The sequence below is a fragment of the Hypoxylon trugodes genome (assembly GCF_022578975.1).
Source record: "Hypoxylon trugodes strain CBS 135444 unplaced genomic scaffold F4822scaffold_8, whole genome shotgun sequence".
Taxonomy (NCBI): domain Eukaryota; kingdom Fungi; phylum Ascomycota; class Sordariomycetes; order Xylariales; family Hypoxylaceae; genus Hypoxylon; species Hypoxylon trugodes.
Window position 1 is genome coordinate 2408025 of NW_026250023.1, and position 17888 is coordinate 2425912.

General features: G+C 46.3%; 6 protein-coding genes across 6 annotated transcripts; 2 read left to right on the forward strand and 4 right to left on the reverse strand.

Moving 5' to 3' along the window:
• Positions 1–279: 279 nt before the first annotated feature.
• F4822DRAFT_432717 (uncharacterized protein) lies at positions 280–1012 on the reverse strand (the record flags this gene model as incomplete). The annotated part of the gene is made up of 2 exons (XM_051461700.1): positions 280–680; positions 739–1012. The coding sequence occupies 2 exons, from the start codon at positions 1010–1012 to the stop codon at positions 280–282; spliced, it is 675 nt and encodes a 224-aa protein (XP_051311632.1).
• Positions 1013–2084: 1072 nt separating this feature from the next.
• F4822DRAFT_356286 (MFS general substrate transporter) lies at positions 2085–4364 on the reverse strand. Its single transcript, XM_051456039.1, has 4 exons — positions 4010–4364; positions 3625–3914; positions 2961–3535; positions 2085–2894 (listed from the first exon to the last, which is right to left on the reverse strand). The coding sequence occupies exons 1-4, from the start codon at positions 4269–4271 to the stop codon at positions 2468–2470; spliced, it is 1554 nt and encodes a 517-aa protein (XP_051311633.1). The 5' UTR covers positions 4272–4364; the 3' UTR covers positions 2085–2467.
• Positions 4365–5905: 1541 nt separating this feature from the next.
• Positions 5906–7509, reverse strand: F4822DRAFT_414334 (mitochondrial biogenesis AIM24-domain-containing protein). The gene is made up of 3 exons (XM_051459132.1): positions 7209–7509; positions 7033–7151; positions 5906–6981 (listed from the first exon to the last, which is right to left on the reverse strand). Exons 1-3 carry the CDS (start codon positions 7489–7491, stop codon positions 6121–6123), a joined length of 1263 nt encoding a protein of 420 aa, XP_051311634.1. The 5' UTR covers positions 7492–7509; the 3' UTR covers positions 5906–6120.
• Positions 7510–7651: 142 nt separating this feature from the next.
• F4822DRAFT_414337 (kinesin heavy chain) lies at positions 7652–10502 on the reverse strand. The gene is made up of 2 exons (XM_051459133.1): positions 10071–10502; positions 7652–9995 (listed from the first exon to the last, which is right to left on the reverse strand). Exons 1-2 carry the CDS (start codon positions 10279–10281, stop codon positions 8047–8049), a joined length of 2160 nt encoding a protein of 719 aa, XP_051311635.1. The 5' UTR covers positions 10282–10502; the 3' UTR covers positions 7652–8046.
• Positions 10503–12326: 1824 nt separating this feature from the next.
• F4822DRAFT_356359 (uncharacterized protein) lies at positions 12327–13872 on the forward strand. The gene is made up of 3 exons (XM_051456041.1): positions 12327–12483; positions 12696–13359; positions 13430–13872. The coding sequence occupies exons 1-3, from the start codon at positions 12421–12423 to the stop codon at positions 13621–13623; spliced, it is 921 nt and encodes a 306-aa protein (XP_051311636.1). The 5' UTR covers positions 12327–12420; the 3' UTR covers positions 13624–13872.
• A 1400-nt stretch (positions 13873–15272) lies between these two features.
• On the forward strand, positions 15273–16311 carry F4822DRAFT_356346 (uncharacterized protein). Its single transcript, XM_051456040.1, has one exon. The coding sequence runs from the start codon at positions 15500–15502 to the stop codon at positions 16085–16087; it is 588 nt and encodes a 195-aa protein (XP_051311637.1). The 5' UTR covers positions 15273–15499; the 3' UTR covers positions 16088–16311.
• Positions 16312–17888: the final 1577 nt, after the last annotated feature.

The following is a 17888-nucleotide window of genomic DNA, read 5'->3' on the forward strand; positions in this document are numbered from 1 at the left end:
TACGCATCTACGAAGCAAGTGGGAACAAATGCTCCGGTCCATGTAAACGGGATGACGTCACGGTATGACAGAGCGAATTAGAATGTCAACTCGTTACCTTAAACAACACAATTTCTATTTTAATTATATTTCTTAATGTGTTCCCTTATTTATACGCGCAATTCATTTTTATTCAATTATTTCGGACTTTGTTGAAAAGAGTTGGGATGGTTGTCTGGTCCTAATAGTATCGATATGAGTATCTAGGTAATATTCCGACATGATGACCAGTTTCGGACTCTACCCCGTCAAACTTCGTGCTGCGTTGTCAACCATCGCCCGGGAGTAGAATCGGTGAAGTACTTCGGCGACGAAAGGAGTCGGCTTCTTCCCGTCACGGACTGGTTCCACGCTATTGAAAAACGTCGTCTTTAGACTCACGTCAACCGTCCCGGCCGCCTTATCCACCTTTGCGCTCGCGACAAGCAATCCATCCATGTCTCGCGGTCCTGGCTCCAATGGTGATCCACCCGCTCTCACCATAATACTGTTATTCGTCCTTTCTACTACCTCGAAGTGATCGGAGAATCGCGTGCCTAATTCATACTTGGAAGATGCTAGCTGCTTTTGGTCAAACAATTGGTTTTCTGTCTTGGGATTCTTAAGTGCAAGTGTCAAGATGATACGTTGAGGCGCATATGCTGGAATTGTCCGTTAGATCGGATGTTTGACGCACTGTTCGGAAAGTATCCGACATACCATATCCAGCCCACAAGCCACGACAAAATTCTGTTGCCAGCGCTTTTTCATCGTTTCGAAGTTCAGGCCGAACTTGAGATAGAGGCAGGCGTTTCCAGCAGACATCTTCCACGACTGGATTTTGAAAGCGATTGAGTTTCTTAAAGCTCTTGGTAGCCCATATCTCATCGTCTGTGGGTAGCGGGGTCGTTATGTTGGTAGTGGCGGTCAAGTAAGCCGCTCCTCCACCGGTCGCCACTACAGCGGTACCCAGAACCTTTCGGATTACGCCCATGATGTCGGATCAAGATCTTCCTTGGATTTTCACGATATCTCGCTAGATTTTCACAATATTGAAATGGAGACAACTCAGGACACACAATATTTACATCAATTTGAACCCGAGCAGCCTATGTATACTCGTAAAGAAATTTCCTCGGGCTTGGGACATGGCGCGAGCCGACAATCCCTGCCTGCCTGGAACATGCAATGAGACGCCACTTTTATCGGGAACAGCAACTTACTGCCCTCTATTAAGTTGTTTAGAAAGTGTTATTCATCCTTTCCACCTTATTCCCAAAACTGAACCGAATACTTGGTCCTCAACGTGGATTCCAAGAGAATGATTTATTGGTGCCGCACATATGCCAGCTAATGGATCTCCTCGGTGGATTACGAATATCAAAGCTCCAATATTCCCCATGGTTTTCTGCAGCTTTGCCTTGGCGATTAAGGCTTGAGTGCCAACGTCTTGCTCCAACCTATTATCGGCTTCTTATTATCATGTGAACTCCCGCTTCAGGTACGGCTGTCAACTCATGAGTATTGCTGTAAACCCCACCTAGGAAGTCACTGATTACACTCACCACGCCCGCGGAAACTAGGTGCTTGCCAATCCGTCCGAGATAGAAGTTCTAAAAACCCGCCGATTTCCTGCAGCATACGTTCTGTTCTCTGCAGTCGATGGCGCCTTAATTGATTTCGTCGCCATTCGCTACGTGTGTATTCTCGTGTGGACATTTTGTCAAAATCCGAGCTATGAATTTAAAAGGCGGATTGATCACTCGACCTATAGATGTAAGTACGAATATAAGGATCACTCCTGAAGCTAACAGGCCAAATCAACGGATATTGGGCAGTCTTCAAGTATTATATCGAGGATTAATCCTTGTCCTACTTATTTCTTTGTTTTAAAAGGTCAATCCTGATTCGCCTCAAGCATCGGACTAGAACTCCGATGAAAGAAGTACTCCCATCACCAGGCCCTGTGCATAGTGGGCATTGACGTAGTTGTCAAATACTATGAGAATATTCAAGTGAAGTTCCTTTTATTACCCGGGTATCATTTCTATTATTTCTCTATTAATCATCTATTAGTAGCGCCCCTTTATCTGATCGTGGCACTCCTAAAGAGTGGAGTGGAGTGGAGTGCCAATCAATATCCTCGGTGTTGAGACATCTCAGATATGCCTTCTAGGGGGGTGGCTATCTCCTAACTCGACATGTTGGAGAATTGCCAAAAAGGGCCCCGAGTCATAATACCCTAAACTCTCGTGCATATAGAGAGATTCCGTTACCACGATGTCGAGTCCTCTCTATGATCTTCGCGAAAACAAGATCGCCTCGATTCCACCAGTCTTAGCACAAGAAACGCTACCAGCGCATATGTCTATCCATTTGCAAGACCAACCCCTTTCTAAATCCATAAGAAGCTGTGTCCCAAGAGCAACTCCAATGCGCACGCCCCTTTTCAGACTTTCGTCCACTTAAACCCGACCAGCAGCGCCCTCGCCGCCACAAACCAAACCATAGACATAGTCATCACAATCCCGCAAAACAACTGCAGACCCAAAAATTTCCCTCCATTCGCATTAACAATAGCGCCTCCAATCGGTGAACCAGTTAAAGCGCCAAGTGCAGACGTAAAGAACGCGATTCCGGTACGTGTTCCGATCTCACGTATATCGCTGATCTGTGCGATGACGGCGGGGAGTAGGGAGATAAAACCACCGGATGCAAAACCGAATACGGCGCCGTATACGACTGTTGTTGCGGTTGATCGGCCTGGGACCCAGAGGGCTAGGGTGATTATGCCGGAGAGACCCGCGATGAATATCATTATGTTGAAGCGGCCGAAGCGGTCGCCTAGGAAGCCGGGGAGGATACGACCGGGGATGCTGTAGTATAATGTTAGTTCCTTCTCTATTTTGTTGGATATTACACTTGGAAAGAGGGTGACTTACCTAAGCGCATTGATGATAGGTAGGAGATATGGGACAATAGACGGGTCAATACCCTGCTGCTGAGCCTGCAATGCGATGTAATTGAAGGGCAGGAACATGCCCCAGAAAAAAAAAAAGCCCGCGCACACAATACACGCGAACGCTGGCTCGCGTAACGGGCGGATGTAATCCATAACGTTAAACGGCTTCTTGCGCGGCGGGAGGCGAGACTTGACCGTAACACACGCAAATCCGCATAGCGCAAGGAACACGAAGCCAAGCACGCGCATGGTCCAAGGAAATCCGATTTGTGGGATTAGCTTTTGGATCATGATGGGTAGAACCACACCACCGAGCGAAGAACCGGAGACCATGAGACCGAGAGCTGCGGCGCGCTTTTTGAAGAACCATCCCATGACTGAGTTCATGGCTGAGTTAAAAACGGCGCTCATACCCACGGCGCTTACGATGGATTGCGAGAGGAGAATTTGGTAGTATTTCGTCGAGAGCGAGAGCATCATGAGTCCGAAGCAGTACACGAGTGTGCCGATGATGAGGAGCCAGCGGGGTCCGTATCTATCGTAGAGTCGGCCATGCTATGAAGTTCAGATGTGTTAGTCCATTGGCAACTTTGGTTCTTGAATTTTATATGGTTCATGGGTGGGATGGTTCGTCTAGTACTTACGAAAGCGTTTAAGCCCGACATCATAAACACCTGTATCGACGTAATCCAAGTAACCGTAGAGGTGTTGTAGTTAGACAACGGGCCATCGACGTAGTAATCTACGAATACACCGACACAGTTGACGAGTCCAAAGGTGCTGAATAGCGCGCAAAAGCCACCGGCTACCACCAACCAAGCCTCCAATCCGCCATCTGGGAAGTCGGCTGGATTGAAGCCTGGTGGGCCAGCCGGAGGTTTCTGTTCTTGTGGTTGTTTCTCATTTGCAACAGGAGCGAAGCCGCCTTTTTCCACTGTAGAATAGAAAAATTAATACTTCACCATTTAGGCAGGTAATTGGATATCGTTCGGTCGAAGATGACTCAAGGGATGATGCAATGATACGTACTATCAGCCTCAACCACGTTTTCTGGGTCGGGGTACATATTCGCGTTGGTGGACTTCGTCTGCGAAGGGATGCGTTCAAGGGATTGTCTCGATTCGTATGGGCTCGGATCGATAGAGTCCTTGACTTTTTCGGACGAAGGGTCTGCCATCGTGGATGAATCCGATTCAACACCGGAGATACTAACTCGGGGTTTTTCGCTGCCTTTGTTCTCGTGGGAGTATGAGACTGAAGTCTCCTGGGGTTGAGAAGGGAAGGGTTCCATTTTCCAAGATGTGTTGGTCTACGAAGGGAACAGGCTTGAAGAACAAAGGAAGGAAGAAAAAAAAAATTAATTAAAAATATTTAATTAGTCTACAAGATCAAGTGCAGAACGCACGGGGTCTTTCTTGTTTGCTTCTGCAACCAAACATACAGTAGCGAATACAATAAGGATTGTTTTTCGCTGCTAGTTAGTCTAGAGTAGAGTGACCCTTTCCGAGAAGATCACTTTTTTTCTCGAATAACGAAAAAAACGTGACACCAAATATGTTCACGTACGAGAGATGTCCGAACCCCGTATTAATATATGAAATCCCCAGCAATTGGTCATAACATGCTCGGAGTGAGATGCTGGTATCTCGGTGTTAACCCGAGGAGATGGTCCGGGGACGCCACGATCTCTAGGGACCTTGCTGTCGGGAAACAAGGGTACGTACCCGCTCAGCTGCTCCTTCATGCTGTATAAATACCGGTGGAGATGATCCATTCGTTTAGAAAATCATAGGGTATCATTGGCGATCTACTGATGCTGTGCTTTCTTACCGGTTCCATTAGGCATGATGTTGTGTAACTCGGACTTCCGAGCTGCACAGAAAAGAAATAGGGGCAAAATCTACCACGCATCTAGATCAATACTTTTTCGCTCTATCAGACAACCCGAGTCGCGATTCTTTTATAAGGCTGATTTATAGATCGTATTTTTAGGTGTACCAGTTTCCGCAATGATCCACGAGTACGAGTAAGTCAGCCAGCAAGACGAAGAAGTCTTTGTGCTAGCGGTATGCAGTCACATCTGATAATATTCGTCCCTCAAGCTATTACTTATCCTAACCGCCTAAGTAATGGTGTAATCTGGAATCTTGATAATAGGCGATCACCTAGTACCTAGCCTTGGCTCCTTTCGGCGTCGATATGAAAGCGCGAAAGCGCGAATCTCTTACAAATGAGTAAGCATACCGCTCCTTTTGCTCAACGGGCAAAACGTCCGATTGTGAAATACATTAGGAAAAGCAATTTCCACGCCCAAATACTGTAGAAATTACCAATTAAAGATTGAAGTCCCGGTGTATTTATTACTCCTTGTGCTTATCCGGTGGCTGCTGAGAGGCTGAATCATAGCGTTTCTACATATGTATATAGGGCCTGACGGAAAGTGACGGTCAACGTACCACACCCGTGTCTTAAAACGTGTCTACGCCGTAGAACGTGTTTGTGTCTTTGATTTACGCGATAAAATCGGGATCTAATCTGTAATAAAATCTATGTACGAGAGCCATGTACTCGGAGATACATGAGGTAGCTCGGAAATGCATAGGGACTAATTATAATACCCACATGTCCCACGCTCACCCTCGTCCTGTACCCTTGTTCTACATACCACTTCTCGTGGGTCCACAGTACCGGCAGTACGAATGAATGCAGTGACACGTTGTCTTGCCTGCCGCTAACGCTGTACTTTTTGATGTACTCCGTAGAGATTTGCCGCGAGGGCAAGCCCTTAGCTTATGTAATTTCAGCTGCGGTGGAATACTATAGGTGATGAAACTCCTTTCCCGAACGTAAGTTGTCGGTGTATGAGAATTTGTGAGATTAAGTCCACCTAGGTAGGCTTCTAAGTGAGTGAGGGGAATATAGGTATTTCTAGTAGCAATTTAAATTGTATATCGAGTATACACTCTTGACTACATGCCACCCAATGTATAAGAGTTCATATGTGGTAAGTTTATGGGGATATCGTACATCTATTCCTCAACTCTAAAGGGGCAACGCGACGTGCGACCCCGTTGGAATTCTAGTAATTGCCGTATAATACACTTTTTAATTTTCATATCAACAGCCCTACACATAGGATTCTACCTCTCAAAATCCTTCAAATTCGCCGCATCCCTAAACTCAACCTTCCCATCTTTCCCCACGCTCGCAACATTAATATTAACCTTCGCCTTATCCTCCGTCTCTCCCTCTCCCTTCCCTCCCCCCCCTTTCGTCTTCGGCCTAGCAGCCAACTCCACAGCCTGTGGCGCAACACCCATCGGCGCATCCGCAATCTCATTAACATCATCCCTAGTCAACACATCACTAACCCTCACCCCCCGACTCGACATCAGTACCGTAACCGGCCCTCTAAACTGAAGAAACAACCTATCACCCCAAATCGTCCGTCGCGCCACCGTGCGTAAATCAAACAGTACCCTCGACAGGAACTTATAAACCTCCGTCTTACGCATATTCTTCAAAAACTCCGTATCTCCCAACCAGTTCGTTATCGCCGGGACCTGGAACCTAATGCCCGAGCTCTTGAAGCGGAAGGGTAGAGGTGGGTTTTTAGATAACGTGTATGCGACGACGTGGGAGGGGTGTGCGACGAATTCTTCGCCCTCGGCGAGGGAAAGTTGGTATATGTGACCTGGAGCGGAGAGGGCGGCTAGACCGCGACCGGTGAGTTCGGAGGAACCCCAGTGTGCGAGTGGAAGGCGGGTTTGGATTCGTGGGGTTACGGATAGGGTGTAACCGGTCCATGCTAGTAGCGCGGAGCGTTGGGCTACCATCCAATCTGTCGTGCCGTCGAGATGGAGAACGGTGAATGTCGTAGTAGGTGATTTGGTGGATACTAAGGCTGTGAGGGGTGTTGTCGAGGTTATGCGTTGGTAGAGGAATGGTACGCCGGTGATGGCTCGGGTGAAGGGAGAGAGGACGGAGAGCGTGGATTGCGCCTATTTGTGTTAGCTTGAAATTCATAGGTAGTAGGTATAGTATCGTCTTACATTTTGCGCTTTGCCCGATACCGCGACGAGTGTGCCGCGGCGTGTGTATAATCTTTGCGAAGCGGATAGGGAGACGGAGAGGAGGGAGTAAGGTGATCCTAGCACCTCGAATCGGGCATCTAACATAACATATAAGCACGTCTAATAAGAATAGAGATATAAACATATGAAAATACCTGCGACATCTTTAGATGCGTTGATCGATATACCAAACGCATCATTGCCGAGACGAGGTGATCCGGTGGAAGGAGAGGAGCTAATTTGAATAGCTCTACATTGGCGACAGACGTAACTTGTCCGATATGCCAATTGATCTGGCCGACCTCTCCTAGCCAGAAGAGAGACGCCTCGCATGGTAGCGGCGTTGAACGATGTGACCGTCGTTGGTGTTGGAAAGAGAAAGCTTGGGTAGAGCTTTTGGAGAATTATGACGAATGAATTAAAAAATAACCTTCTCATTCATTCATCCGGCCAATCAATTGCCGACCCTTGGAACTAAGATATAAGTAGTTAGGAGAATATTTATTCATATACACAGGGCCTGTATGACAATATCCAAGCTAGTATTTTAACGAATTGGAGAAATATGTCTACAAGAATAATCATCGTCATCAGTACTGTCCAACTTCATGACATTCCTCCAAGAGCATTGTTTACTACAATTAAACTACTCACTAAAAAAATGAATTATCACCTAAATTTTATTAAATATTTATAACTCAAACCAACCTGGATATCTTAAAACTCCCTTACTTAAAACCCACGGCGCAAATAAAAGCACCATCCCGTAGAACAGTAATTGAATGTGTATTTAAAACCCTTGAAAATGCTAACCTCACTTATACCCTATCCTATAACGCCACGCCAATGCAATTTCGGTTGAGTCCAGTCCAAACCAGGACGACCAAGAAGAAAACCCTCCAGCCAATGCATGCATGCAGCCTATGCAGCCTGTAAAGTGAAGAAAAGCTAGAAGGTAGAGAAAAATGAAAAGAAACATGTAATCCACCCATCTCAACCACGACCAGCAGCAACAAGTAAGCCCTCGTACGCCCGATCTACCGCACGTCCTCCCATCCCAGGCACCGCTCTGAGCTGCGCCAAAGAATCGATACGCCCATTTTCTACCGGAAGCAAGTCTAAGTAATCCACCAAGTCTCGAGCTTTCTTTGGACCAAAGCCCTGCAAACTCATGATTAAGGACGCATCTCGAGAGTTGACGATATCTAGTAAGCTCTGCGATGTCGGTCCCTCTTCTATTGCCGAAGGCTCTACACTGGATGCCTTCGCAGCCTTAGACTTCTTACCCTTCTTACGGTTCTTGCCCATGAAGTCTTCATCGTCATCATCTGCCTCTGCGCCGTTGTAGTCATCTTCCTCGACCTGTCGGACGGGCTTCTTATACTTTCTCTTGGATGGACTATCGATGAATTCGCTTCCCATTTCACTGGGAGACGCTTCACGACCACCACGCTTCGCTTCCAGCTTAGCTTTGAGCTTCTCGATCTTCCCGAGAAGTCTGGCTTGGCCCGGGAAGTAAGGCAATGCCATCTCATACATCTTAAGAGCGCTGGCATCCTCACCACGCTCCTTGTGCTGCCGTGCCATGAGCAAGAAACGCAAACCCTCCGAGCGCGAGTCGTCGTGGCGTCCGTCCTCAATACGCTTCTCTAAAGCTTCCAACCGTTTTTGAACGGCTTCGTTGATCTCGGGCGGTTCCGGAGCAGCTTGCGTACGGGAGGCGAGTATTTCACTAACCTTTTTCTCCACCATGGCTTCGATTTGATCCGCTGACATCGAGGGCAGAGTTGGTTGTGCTGGTTTGGCCGACCGAGGAATCAGTGCCGGCCGAGGGATCTCAGGACGAGTAATCTTGGTCGGTCGGCTGCCACCATCCGAATCTGAAGGCCGCTTATGAGGGGATGCTCGCTTCATGGTAGTGTTAGCCACAGGGCGTGCGGTAGGTTGCGGTTTCGACCGATCAGTGTAGACATTGAATGCTTTGACAGGACGATCCGCAGGTTTGTCGGCTGCCTTTGCTACTGTACCCGAGTGGATATTATGTGCGTTCGCAAGAGGCCGAAGAGGCTGACGAGTTATGCCAGAGCTCGAACTAGAGTTGTTACGTGGGGGTTGTTTGAATACGACCTCATTCTCGATTTCACGAACTTCGATTCGCTTAGCCCTCGAACTTACATTCAAACTGCTGAGGGTATCAAGATGGTAACTTCGAATCGGTGCGAGATTCAAAATCATAATGGTGATGCCGTTGTTCTGGCCGAGCGAAAGAATCCGTGTCATCTTAGATTCTCGGAAAGGAATGCGACGATCCCCTCTCGAGATAGCATCAATGCACTGACTGAGCACAAATAAGCTCTTGTTGATGGCAGCAGATTCGATCAACCGTTCCTTTCCATTATCGGTTCGCCGATTATCTTCGGAACCAGCCAAGTCAATCGCTGAAGCTGTACTTTCTCGGACCATGTCTCCAGTGATCTGAGTAAGCTTCACACGCAGGATTGCATGGCTTCTACTACTGTGAGCATTGAGCTTCGTAGAAGCGGTGATTCGGTTGTTGTTGGCCTCTATATATAATCGTTCGAAGTCTTTCAGATCTTGGCAAGGTCGTTCAGATAAACCAGCAACGACAGTCTTCCCATTAGCTTCAGCACGTAGGGGTAGACCTGACGGTGTCCGTTTCTCAGGAGGTTCGAGCAGGTCGAAGACTTTATCGTTGTAGATCTCGTAGTACGAAAGGGCAACGGCTACGGTCGTCTCACCATCGGAGTCTTTGGTGATTTTCTTGGCTCGACGGAATACACCGCTGAGGAGTCGGGGGATTACACCACGTTCGGCCAACTTCAATCCGCCACGCATTGTATGTGTCTTACCAGTTCCGGTGACACCATATGCAAATATCGTGACGTCGAGGCCTTGGAAGAGGGACTTGAGATGAGGAGAAACTATAGAAATCGAGGGTGAGTTATAGTCATCCTCGCCGAGAAGGATAGATGAAAAGGATGGCGGTCAACACGTACCTTCAGCTGCGAATAATTCTTCCTGTGTTGTCTCTCGATCGTAGACACCATTGAAGGTGAAAGAGAATTCCTCTGATTCATTCTTAGGATTGGGTATCTTTACGACATTGCTAGTCTTGCCATCGTCGTTACTAGCTGGATGTACAATCACGTCCTTGTCGAGTTCTTTTTCCAGCAGTGGACGTATCCGCGCGACCACTCTCACCGACATAGCTACTTATTTTTTTTCTTGGAAGTCAATAGACCAAAAAGAAAAGGAGAAGTAAAGAAAATCGATGGAAAAGAGAATATTAAACAGCTAAGAAATTAGCAAGAAAATGATGCAATAAGAAATTGTAAAGCAAAAGCTGCTAAGGTAGCTTGTTCGATAATACTGGTGGTATTATTATGAAGAGGAAAGGTTAGGCGTATGGGCTTTGTTTAGAAAATGGCTTAAGCTTCGGCGATTGAGCAATGAGAAGCTTGCCCTAATAGCTTATGGTGGGTCTGATGGAGCACGGCGTTGTAAGGGAGCAACCAGAACACCAGAACACCAGAACACCACGCGACGTGCTAGAAATTTAAATTTAGGGGTACCCATGTACCTAGCTATTTAGCACTCATTATTGAAATGTTAAATCTATCTTGTCTTGAAAAGACATTTAGAAAACTCAAAATATTCATTTTTCAATAGTATGTTCACTTATTTATGAGTTCTACATTTTATAGAATAATGAAATATCTAATGCTATAATTCAAAAACATGCATTCTTAACTCCTGATGATTGATGATTGACTACATTGTATAATAAGATATCTAGTTGAAATTTCACGGGTTCGCACCTTCAGAGCATAATTGGTAAAACAGAGAGATCAACTGATTCACCGCCTCCAATGCGTTGCTACCATAAGCTTTATTACATATGTACGCATTGGCCAGTCAGAAGAAATAGTCGTATGACTTTATTAGCTATGTTTGTCAATTGTATAACACCTGTTCCTTCCCCCGCGTTCATTACTTGGGCAGGTGCAGATGCACGTCCACGTTTAGTACTCACGTTTTTTCATTGTAACTTACCGGCGTCGGCACGGAAAGACCGACTTTCACCCCGCCGACCTCCGGGGTAGTGATCCACATCCCGGAATCTACCTGCACAAACGACGCCGTCTTCGTTCTAGTTAGGTACGCACGCCTTCAATGGCATAGCACTTGCGACCGAAACAGTGCATATTCTATGTTAATTTAACTAAGCTAATCCAAATCGCGTAACCGAAATAATCTCAAGTGCTATGACCCCTAAAACTTACATGCATGTCTAAATTCCAATTCTTGTACAATAATTAAGTAAATCTTATTAGTATACATGTAAGTAATGATAAGAGCCCCTAATTGCTCTCGGTTACTCATATCCCTAGTATTCTCATCTCTAGTCATAATACCTATAATCATACAGTTCACAATCGTACTACTTAGGTACGTTCTTAAAAGTGGCCAGGAACCAGCAACGTGGTACAACCTATTGGATTACTATAATAGGCAGGCTTTGGTGGGGTGGAGGGGCTGACAGGGACCTTGAAGCTTGAAAGATCGGCTAACCTCATTGGCTCATTAGCATTCCTCTGTACCTTGTACCTGAGCCGCAAGCAGTTGTCTATTCCAACCTCTTATTAGGGCATGACAACGAAAAAGAAAAAGAAACAATACGATATATAAAGACATAATACTAATTAATAGAATACATTCTTTCATAATGATTTTATGTACAGTTTAGGGGAAATTACGACCAATTGTCTATGTTGGAAAAGTTGATGTAGTACCGTCTAGTTTTTTTTTTTTTTTTTTTTTCTTGAAAATTTTTTTCTTTTTTTTTTCTCCATTGTGGTTTTTTTCTTCTTTTTTTTTTTTTTCTTTCCTCACCTTCTTTCACCACTGTCTATACCTTTCGCTGCACCTTCTCGTTTATATCCTACAGATTTTGCTGTTTTCTTTTCCAAAGATACTGAATATCCAAACAATAAATCTTGGTAGCCTTCGTTTCCAATCCCCACTAATACGGAACACTGGATTGCCTATAACTTCAACCCGCATATTCATCTGACTAGCAGCCTGTCTGTTGCGCAGCTCCTTCCTATTGATTTTCATCTGCGTTTTTACGACCCGCGTGTCTACCTTCCGGACCATATTCCTAGTCTTCGATCCCAGCGAGGAAATCACCTCTCTGACTAGGTTCTTATCTTCATCTTCCTTCTCCTCTTCTTTCCTCTACGTCTTCCTTCTCTCCTTCTTCATCCTATCTGGACCTCCTTCCAGCGCCTTTTGGCATTGTATTTAGGAACATCTTCTCGCTTTTCTTCTTTCTTTTCCTCCACAATGTCTAGACAACGTCCCAACTTTGTCCAGCGTTTTGTACCTGATACGACTCGACTCTTTGAGGTAAGCAAGCTATCTACTTATATCATTTACCTACCAGTCCACCTAGCTACAGCCTACCTAGCTCACAATAGTTCTTTATTCCCTGGCATCTTATTTCTAGGGGCATTGATTCTTTCCTTGTCCCTTTCATGAATCAATATATCAACCTTTCCACAATGAATTGAGACATGGATCTTACCACTATCGAGCAACGTACTGATATGCGCCAACAGTTCCCTAACGGCACAATGTCATCCGCATATGGCGCCAATGGCTCTGTAGATCCTCGCTCTCTTGGCTACGAGAGCAGTGACCTTAATGAGATCACACGTCGTCAGATGAATGAGGATATTCAAGCCTATCGCTACGACATGGATTTCTGTCGCAACCAGCTCAATGCTGCGGATCTCACTCCTCAAGAGACTCGCACCTTGCAGATTCGTGTCCTAGACTGCGGTCACAACATCCGCCATTGCCAACACCGCATTCAACAGCTAGACGCCCAAGCACGCGCACCCGCCACTGCTCCAGCACACAATCGCTTCAAAGCCGAGGCCTACCGCAACTCCACAGCAACGCCCACATCCACCGGCGCCATTAAACGTCAACGGATCGTCAAAGTCGCAGATAGCGACGACGATGACGGTGATGACGGAGAAATCGCGGACGGACCGTCTGGTACGCCAACAACCTCGATCCAACGCCTCGGGTTCTGGAAATGCCGTCTATGCACGACGGCCAAGTTCCTAGACGCGGGTCCCAACCGCGTGCCTAGTGCGCCGTGCAAGTGGCCGCTGAAGGATGTGTCGAAGATCTTCAACCACTTCTTGGACATGCACACGGAGCACTCACCCGCTGAGCGCTGTCGGGAGCTTGGTGATGCGCTTGCGCGGAATCGTAAGTTATTTTTCCCGCATAATGTCGCTGATTCCGATTTTGCGCCGATGCTAATGATGTTTTTTTATAGGAGGTCCTTTTGAGTATTGGTTAACTCGCACCCGTGCTCAGGATTTGGATGATGCGTCTATGATTGACGAATTGATCACCACACTCCAGTCTGGTTTCCTCCCCGAGTTTTTGCGCGGTCTTAATAGAGCAGCTGGCGCATTCCCGAATACGGTATCGGGGGCTATTAGGAAGAGCGAGGCGAGTATGGCTTAAATCGCGAATAAATCGACGTGAAGCGCGAGAGGGTGGAATTTGGTGATGAATTGTTAACGATTACGAATACAATGAATCGTTCGCGCATTTGAGTTCGAAGGGTTGAGGTCGATGGAAATGTTCATGACGATGCTCGATATCCTCGATTTTTTTGCGACAATTTGTTTCCTTTACACGGCATGGCGTTGGGGCCTTTACAGATGAGAAATTAGATTTTACTGCCTCGGTAGGAATTCGATCATGGATGGATGGATGGATATACCTACCTTCCTAGCTTCCTAGGAAGGGATTCACGATTTCGTCCTTATTTCGGTATGAGTTAGATACTAAGTTGCATCGCTGCAATACTAGGTTTCTCAATATGATGAATTTACATATCAAACCGCTTTTTGCGTGAGATTGAGTAGCATATACCATTGATCTAGTGAGTAATCCGTGGTAGGGTTAGAGCGAACAGGATTAAGTAGGATCAAAACATCGAGTAAAACGCCGAATAAGATGTCGAGATGCGGAGCGAATAAAACGAAAGACCGCGTCGGCGCGAAATCGCGTAAAACAAATGTAATACAAATTCATCATATATCCACCATACTCAACTTACAGTGTTGCGACAACCCTTCTCTCACCTCCAAATGTATCCCATTGTCAAAATGGGGTTAAGGCAATATATTGAGTAGCTATAATCTTTTTACAATCTGCGTGCCGTATCTTCCTTCCCTCAATCTCTCAGGGAGAAGCTACTCTTCTTTATGCTGTTTGACAGTAGTACATGATGTTCAGTACAACTTCCTTTCTTGGATACGAGATAGCCAAGAGCTGTGTTGGTGCCTTATGTATATTACAGCGCCTACAGCGCTTCCTTTTGAGCCTATCATCTCTCATCCATACATGTGTTGGTAATGGCTTCCTATCAGGATGATACAGGTGTCATAACACCCATAGACCCTTTATAAACACCCGAACGGCGGCAAATCCCGTAGTCACGGCAGATTTTCGAACATTTCTCTCAACACCGTCGCCCTAGACGCCATCTCTTACTAGTAGTAGTGACTCGTCTAGTATATCGAAAGCAACGCCACTTAAATACTGGCATCGAATATATAAAGTAGAAAAAAGGAGAAAAACAAAATTACTACGAGTTTCCGGCTGGATTCGAACCAGTACCCCCGCCTACCCCACGGATCTACGTCTCGCACCACAATTCTGGACTATTATTGGGTATACCCCACATCCGATGTGACGTCGATCTTTCGATCAAACGCCAGCGGGAGCCCTCACAGTAGATACATAACTGTGTTTCTACACATTTATAATTTACGGCGCAAGCCACCAAACTTCGGACTTTCATCAGCCATTTATGTGCCGGCAACCTGCATGGATACAATGTGTATACATGGAGGTAACCTTGCCGATCGAATCCCATTATACTCGTGCGAACAAACGGCCATGTCCAAGAGGATTCTTAATATCACAAAGTAAACACCCAGGTAATGGTACCAAAACAATGAATTCCACGATTTTCCATAGGACTTCGGAGGTAGCCCATACAGCGTCCTTTTATGTACATGTATCTTCCATGATTGGCGAGAAACTTCCCCTCAGCCCATCTGCGGCCGCCCGTCTTCTTTGTGTAACGGACATCCAGTGCTGCCTGGAAGATAACAAGTCAAAAAAAAAAAAGTTACTTAGGTACCAGGACGCGGGGTTTCTAACTTTCCCTCCAGTCCGATCGAGACATACGTCCTACGTAATGACCGAGACTACTTAGTTCAATTAACTTCACCTTCCTATCTACCCTATTCATCACGTTGATCACTTTATATTTCTTAGCATTCCCATCTCGAGTTAGTAATAGTAATCACGAGAGCGACCAAAGATGGGGAGATTAGACAGAAGATTAGATGAAATCAACGAGAAACTGGAGGAATTAGTAGCGTTCCAGAGCGAAACCTCCGGTACGAGTCGAAGTGGCTTTACCCCAGCGACAAGCGAGACGATGGGCGACAACTTCCGCGATAACTACTCCTACACCTCCGAATGCAAGACCGCAACCATGCTCATGCGAGAAACCGTTCCGTGGCCAGGTCAGACCTACATAATCCGCGAACCATCAACCCGTATGCAAATCACACTCATAGACGGGGAGCTCCGGCTTGAAGACCATAAAGGTGATCAAGGGGGTTATCACTGGAAGTGCATCGAGACGAACGGCTGGTTAGGGTTTTATAATCCGAGTGATATGCTGCATATAGGGCATGACAATAGGGGAAATTTCATCGCACGGGCGCAGCAGCATGATTCTTGGGAGTATTTCGGTACGAGAGCACATCCGGATGGAGGATACTTGTTGTTGATGAGGCATGGGAATACCTTGTGGAAGATGACTATCGGTGAGGATGGACGAAAATTGGTTGAGACAAACGAAAAAGAGAAAGGGACGGCATGGGAATTTGTTAAGGTTTGAATTGGTGAATATTGGGTTGGGCAAAAGGTCACGATAACAAATGTGTATGGATCAGATTGTCGACATTTTGTAACATGGCTGTACAATGACTTATGAGTCAGATTTTCTGGGTAGATTCCGTCGGAATGGCGTTTCTGAATGACATTGATGATTTTTCCCAGTAGCAGTTATTGCTGTACTGAATATATCTTCCTCCGTTGTCTTAACTTCATCAGTATCGAGCCTGTGAGCCGTATTTAAAGCAGTTGGGACATATCGCTGACTCTAAGATACACCAATGGAATCGTCCCTATCACGAAGGGAGGAAGATGTCTCTCTACCACCCAACAAGATAACCAAGGCCAAACTGAACTATCATTAAATTGCTTAAGTACCTAAACCTCCAGTTAACCTCGAAAACATCGAGACACATTACGACGACGGGGAATAATCCGTGACCATATTTCTCCTACGACATCCTGCGTCTAGTTACGACGTAGTCTATATCCGGAGTTCCTGATCCGGCGTATAGAGAGATATATACGACAGGGGATACACCGCATATGTAGCTCATTTTAGATGTTAAATAAGGGTTGGCGTTACCTATAGCGCCGGGAGGAGCTCCAACACTTAGAAGACGCTTAGGATCCGAGGAATAAGGCATCCTTGGGCTTTATGCATTGCTTAAGCTGCTTGCTAGCTTAGTATTTTCCTGGGGTAGGACTGGGGTAGGACTGAAATTAGATATTCGCATGCCCTAGACCTATGCGTTCTCTGCTACTATGCGCCCGCCTATACTCTATACGTCACCTACCTAGCTTAATCCACAGGATATCGTCATCCCAGGGACCACAGAATTTACCTACTCTAGTAAGTCCAACCTGCAGGCCAACCTGCAGCTAGCGGGCTTCTCGAACACCTGTCTGGCATACCATGCCATCACAGCGGACTCAGCGCCAGAACCTTAGCGACATCTTAGGAGCCCGACCCACAGCATGCACGGCGCGATCCGCCAGTTCCACCGTCCGCTCGTAAGAAGCGCGAGTTTTCAATCTCTTTTACAAGCTATACCTTAGACTTAGGATCGACAGGTACAACCACTGCAACCTGGGGCTAAACAGGCAAAATTGGACGTGGAGCTCCGCGCTCCGCGCCGTGCGTTACACACGAGAACAACCGGCTATTGTCGCTAAGCGGCGCCGATCCCTCACTATCGCGACGCGGGATATCTTTGCCGATGGCGGTGGCGTTGGTGTTGGGTTTTCCCTCCGAATGATCGACACGAGTACTAACGGAATTGATTTTATTATATCTTCACCGTCTAGGATATAGAGTGAGTTGTTTGTGCATACCGTAAAGAGTGTTCAGCATATCATGAAACTAGTATTTTGTTCATGATAGCAAGTAGGATCTACTATCCTGAGAGGAATGCCGTTGAAGCCAAGAAGCCATATCTCGCCACATGACGTGCGGGTCCTCCCGTCGACCACGCTATCCTAACCACCAACGTGTTGGATTGGGGCAAACGCACGAACCAAATTTGGTCTACCTAACCTATTAATTATCCATTCTAGCGGGATGGGAAAGCCGAGCATGGCGGGGGAGAAAAAATACGACCATTGAGGGGCTAGCCACAATAGTAGCCTTGAACCCGGAAAGACCTTTTCAGGAAATTTTCCTTCTCCCATGTATGTAGTGTAGGCTTCAACGGATGCAATTTTTAGTATATTGACAACGAAACGTCGCGTGTCTTCACATGCGCGTCCGTATCTCATGATAATATGGATGAAATAGATTGATTATTCAGCTGTATCGACCAACT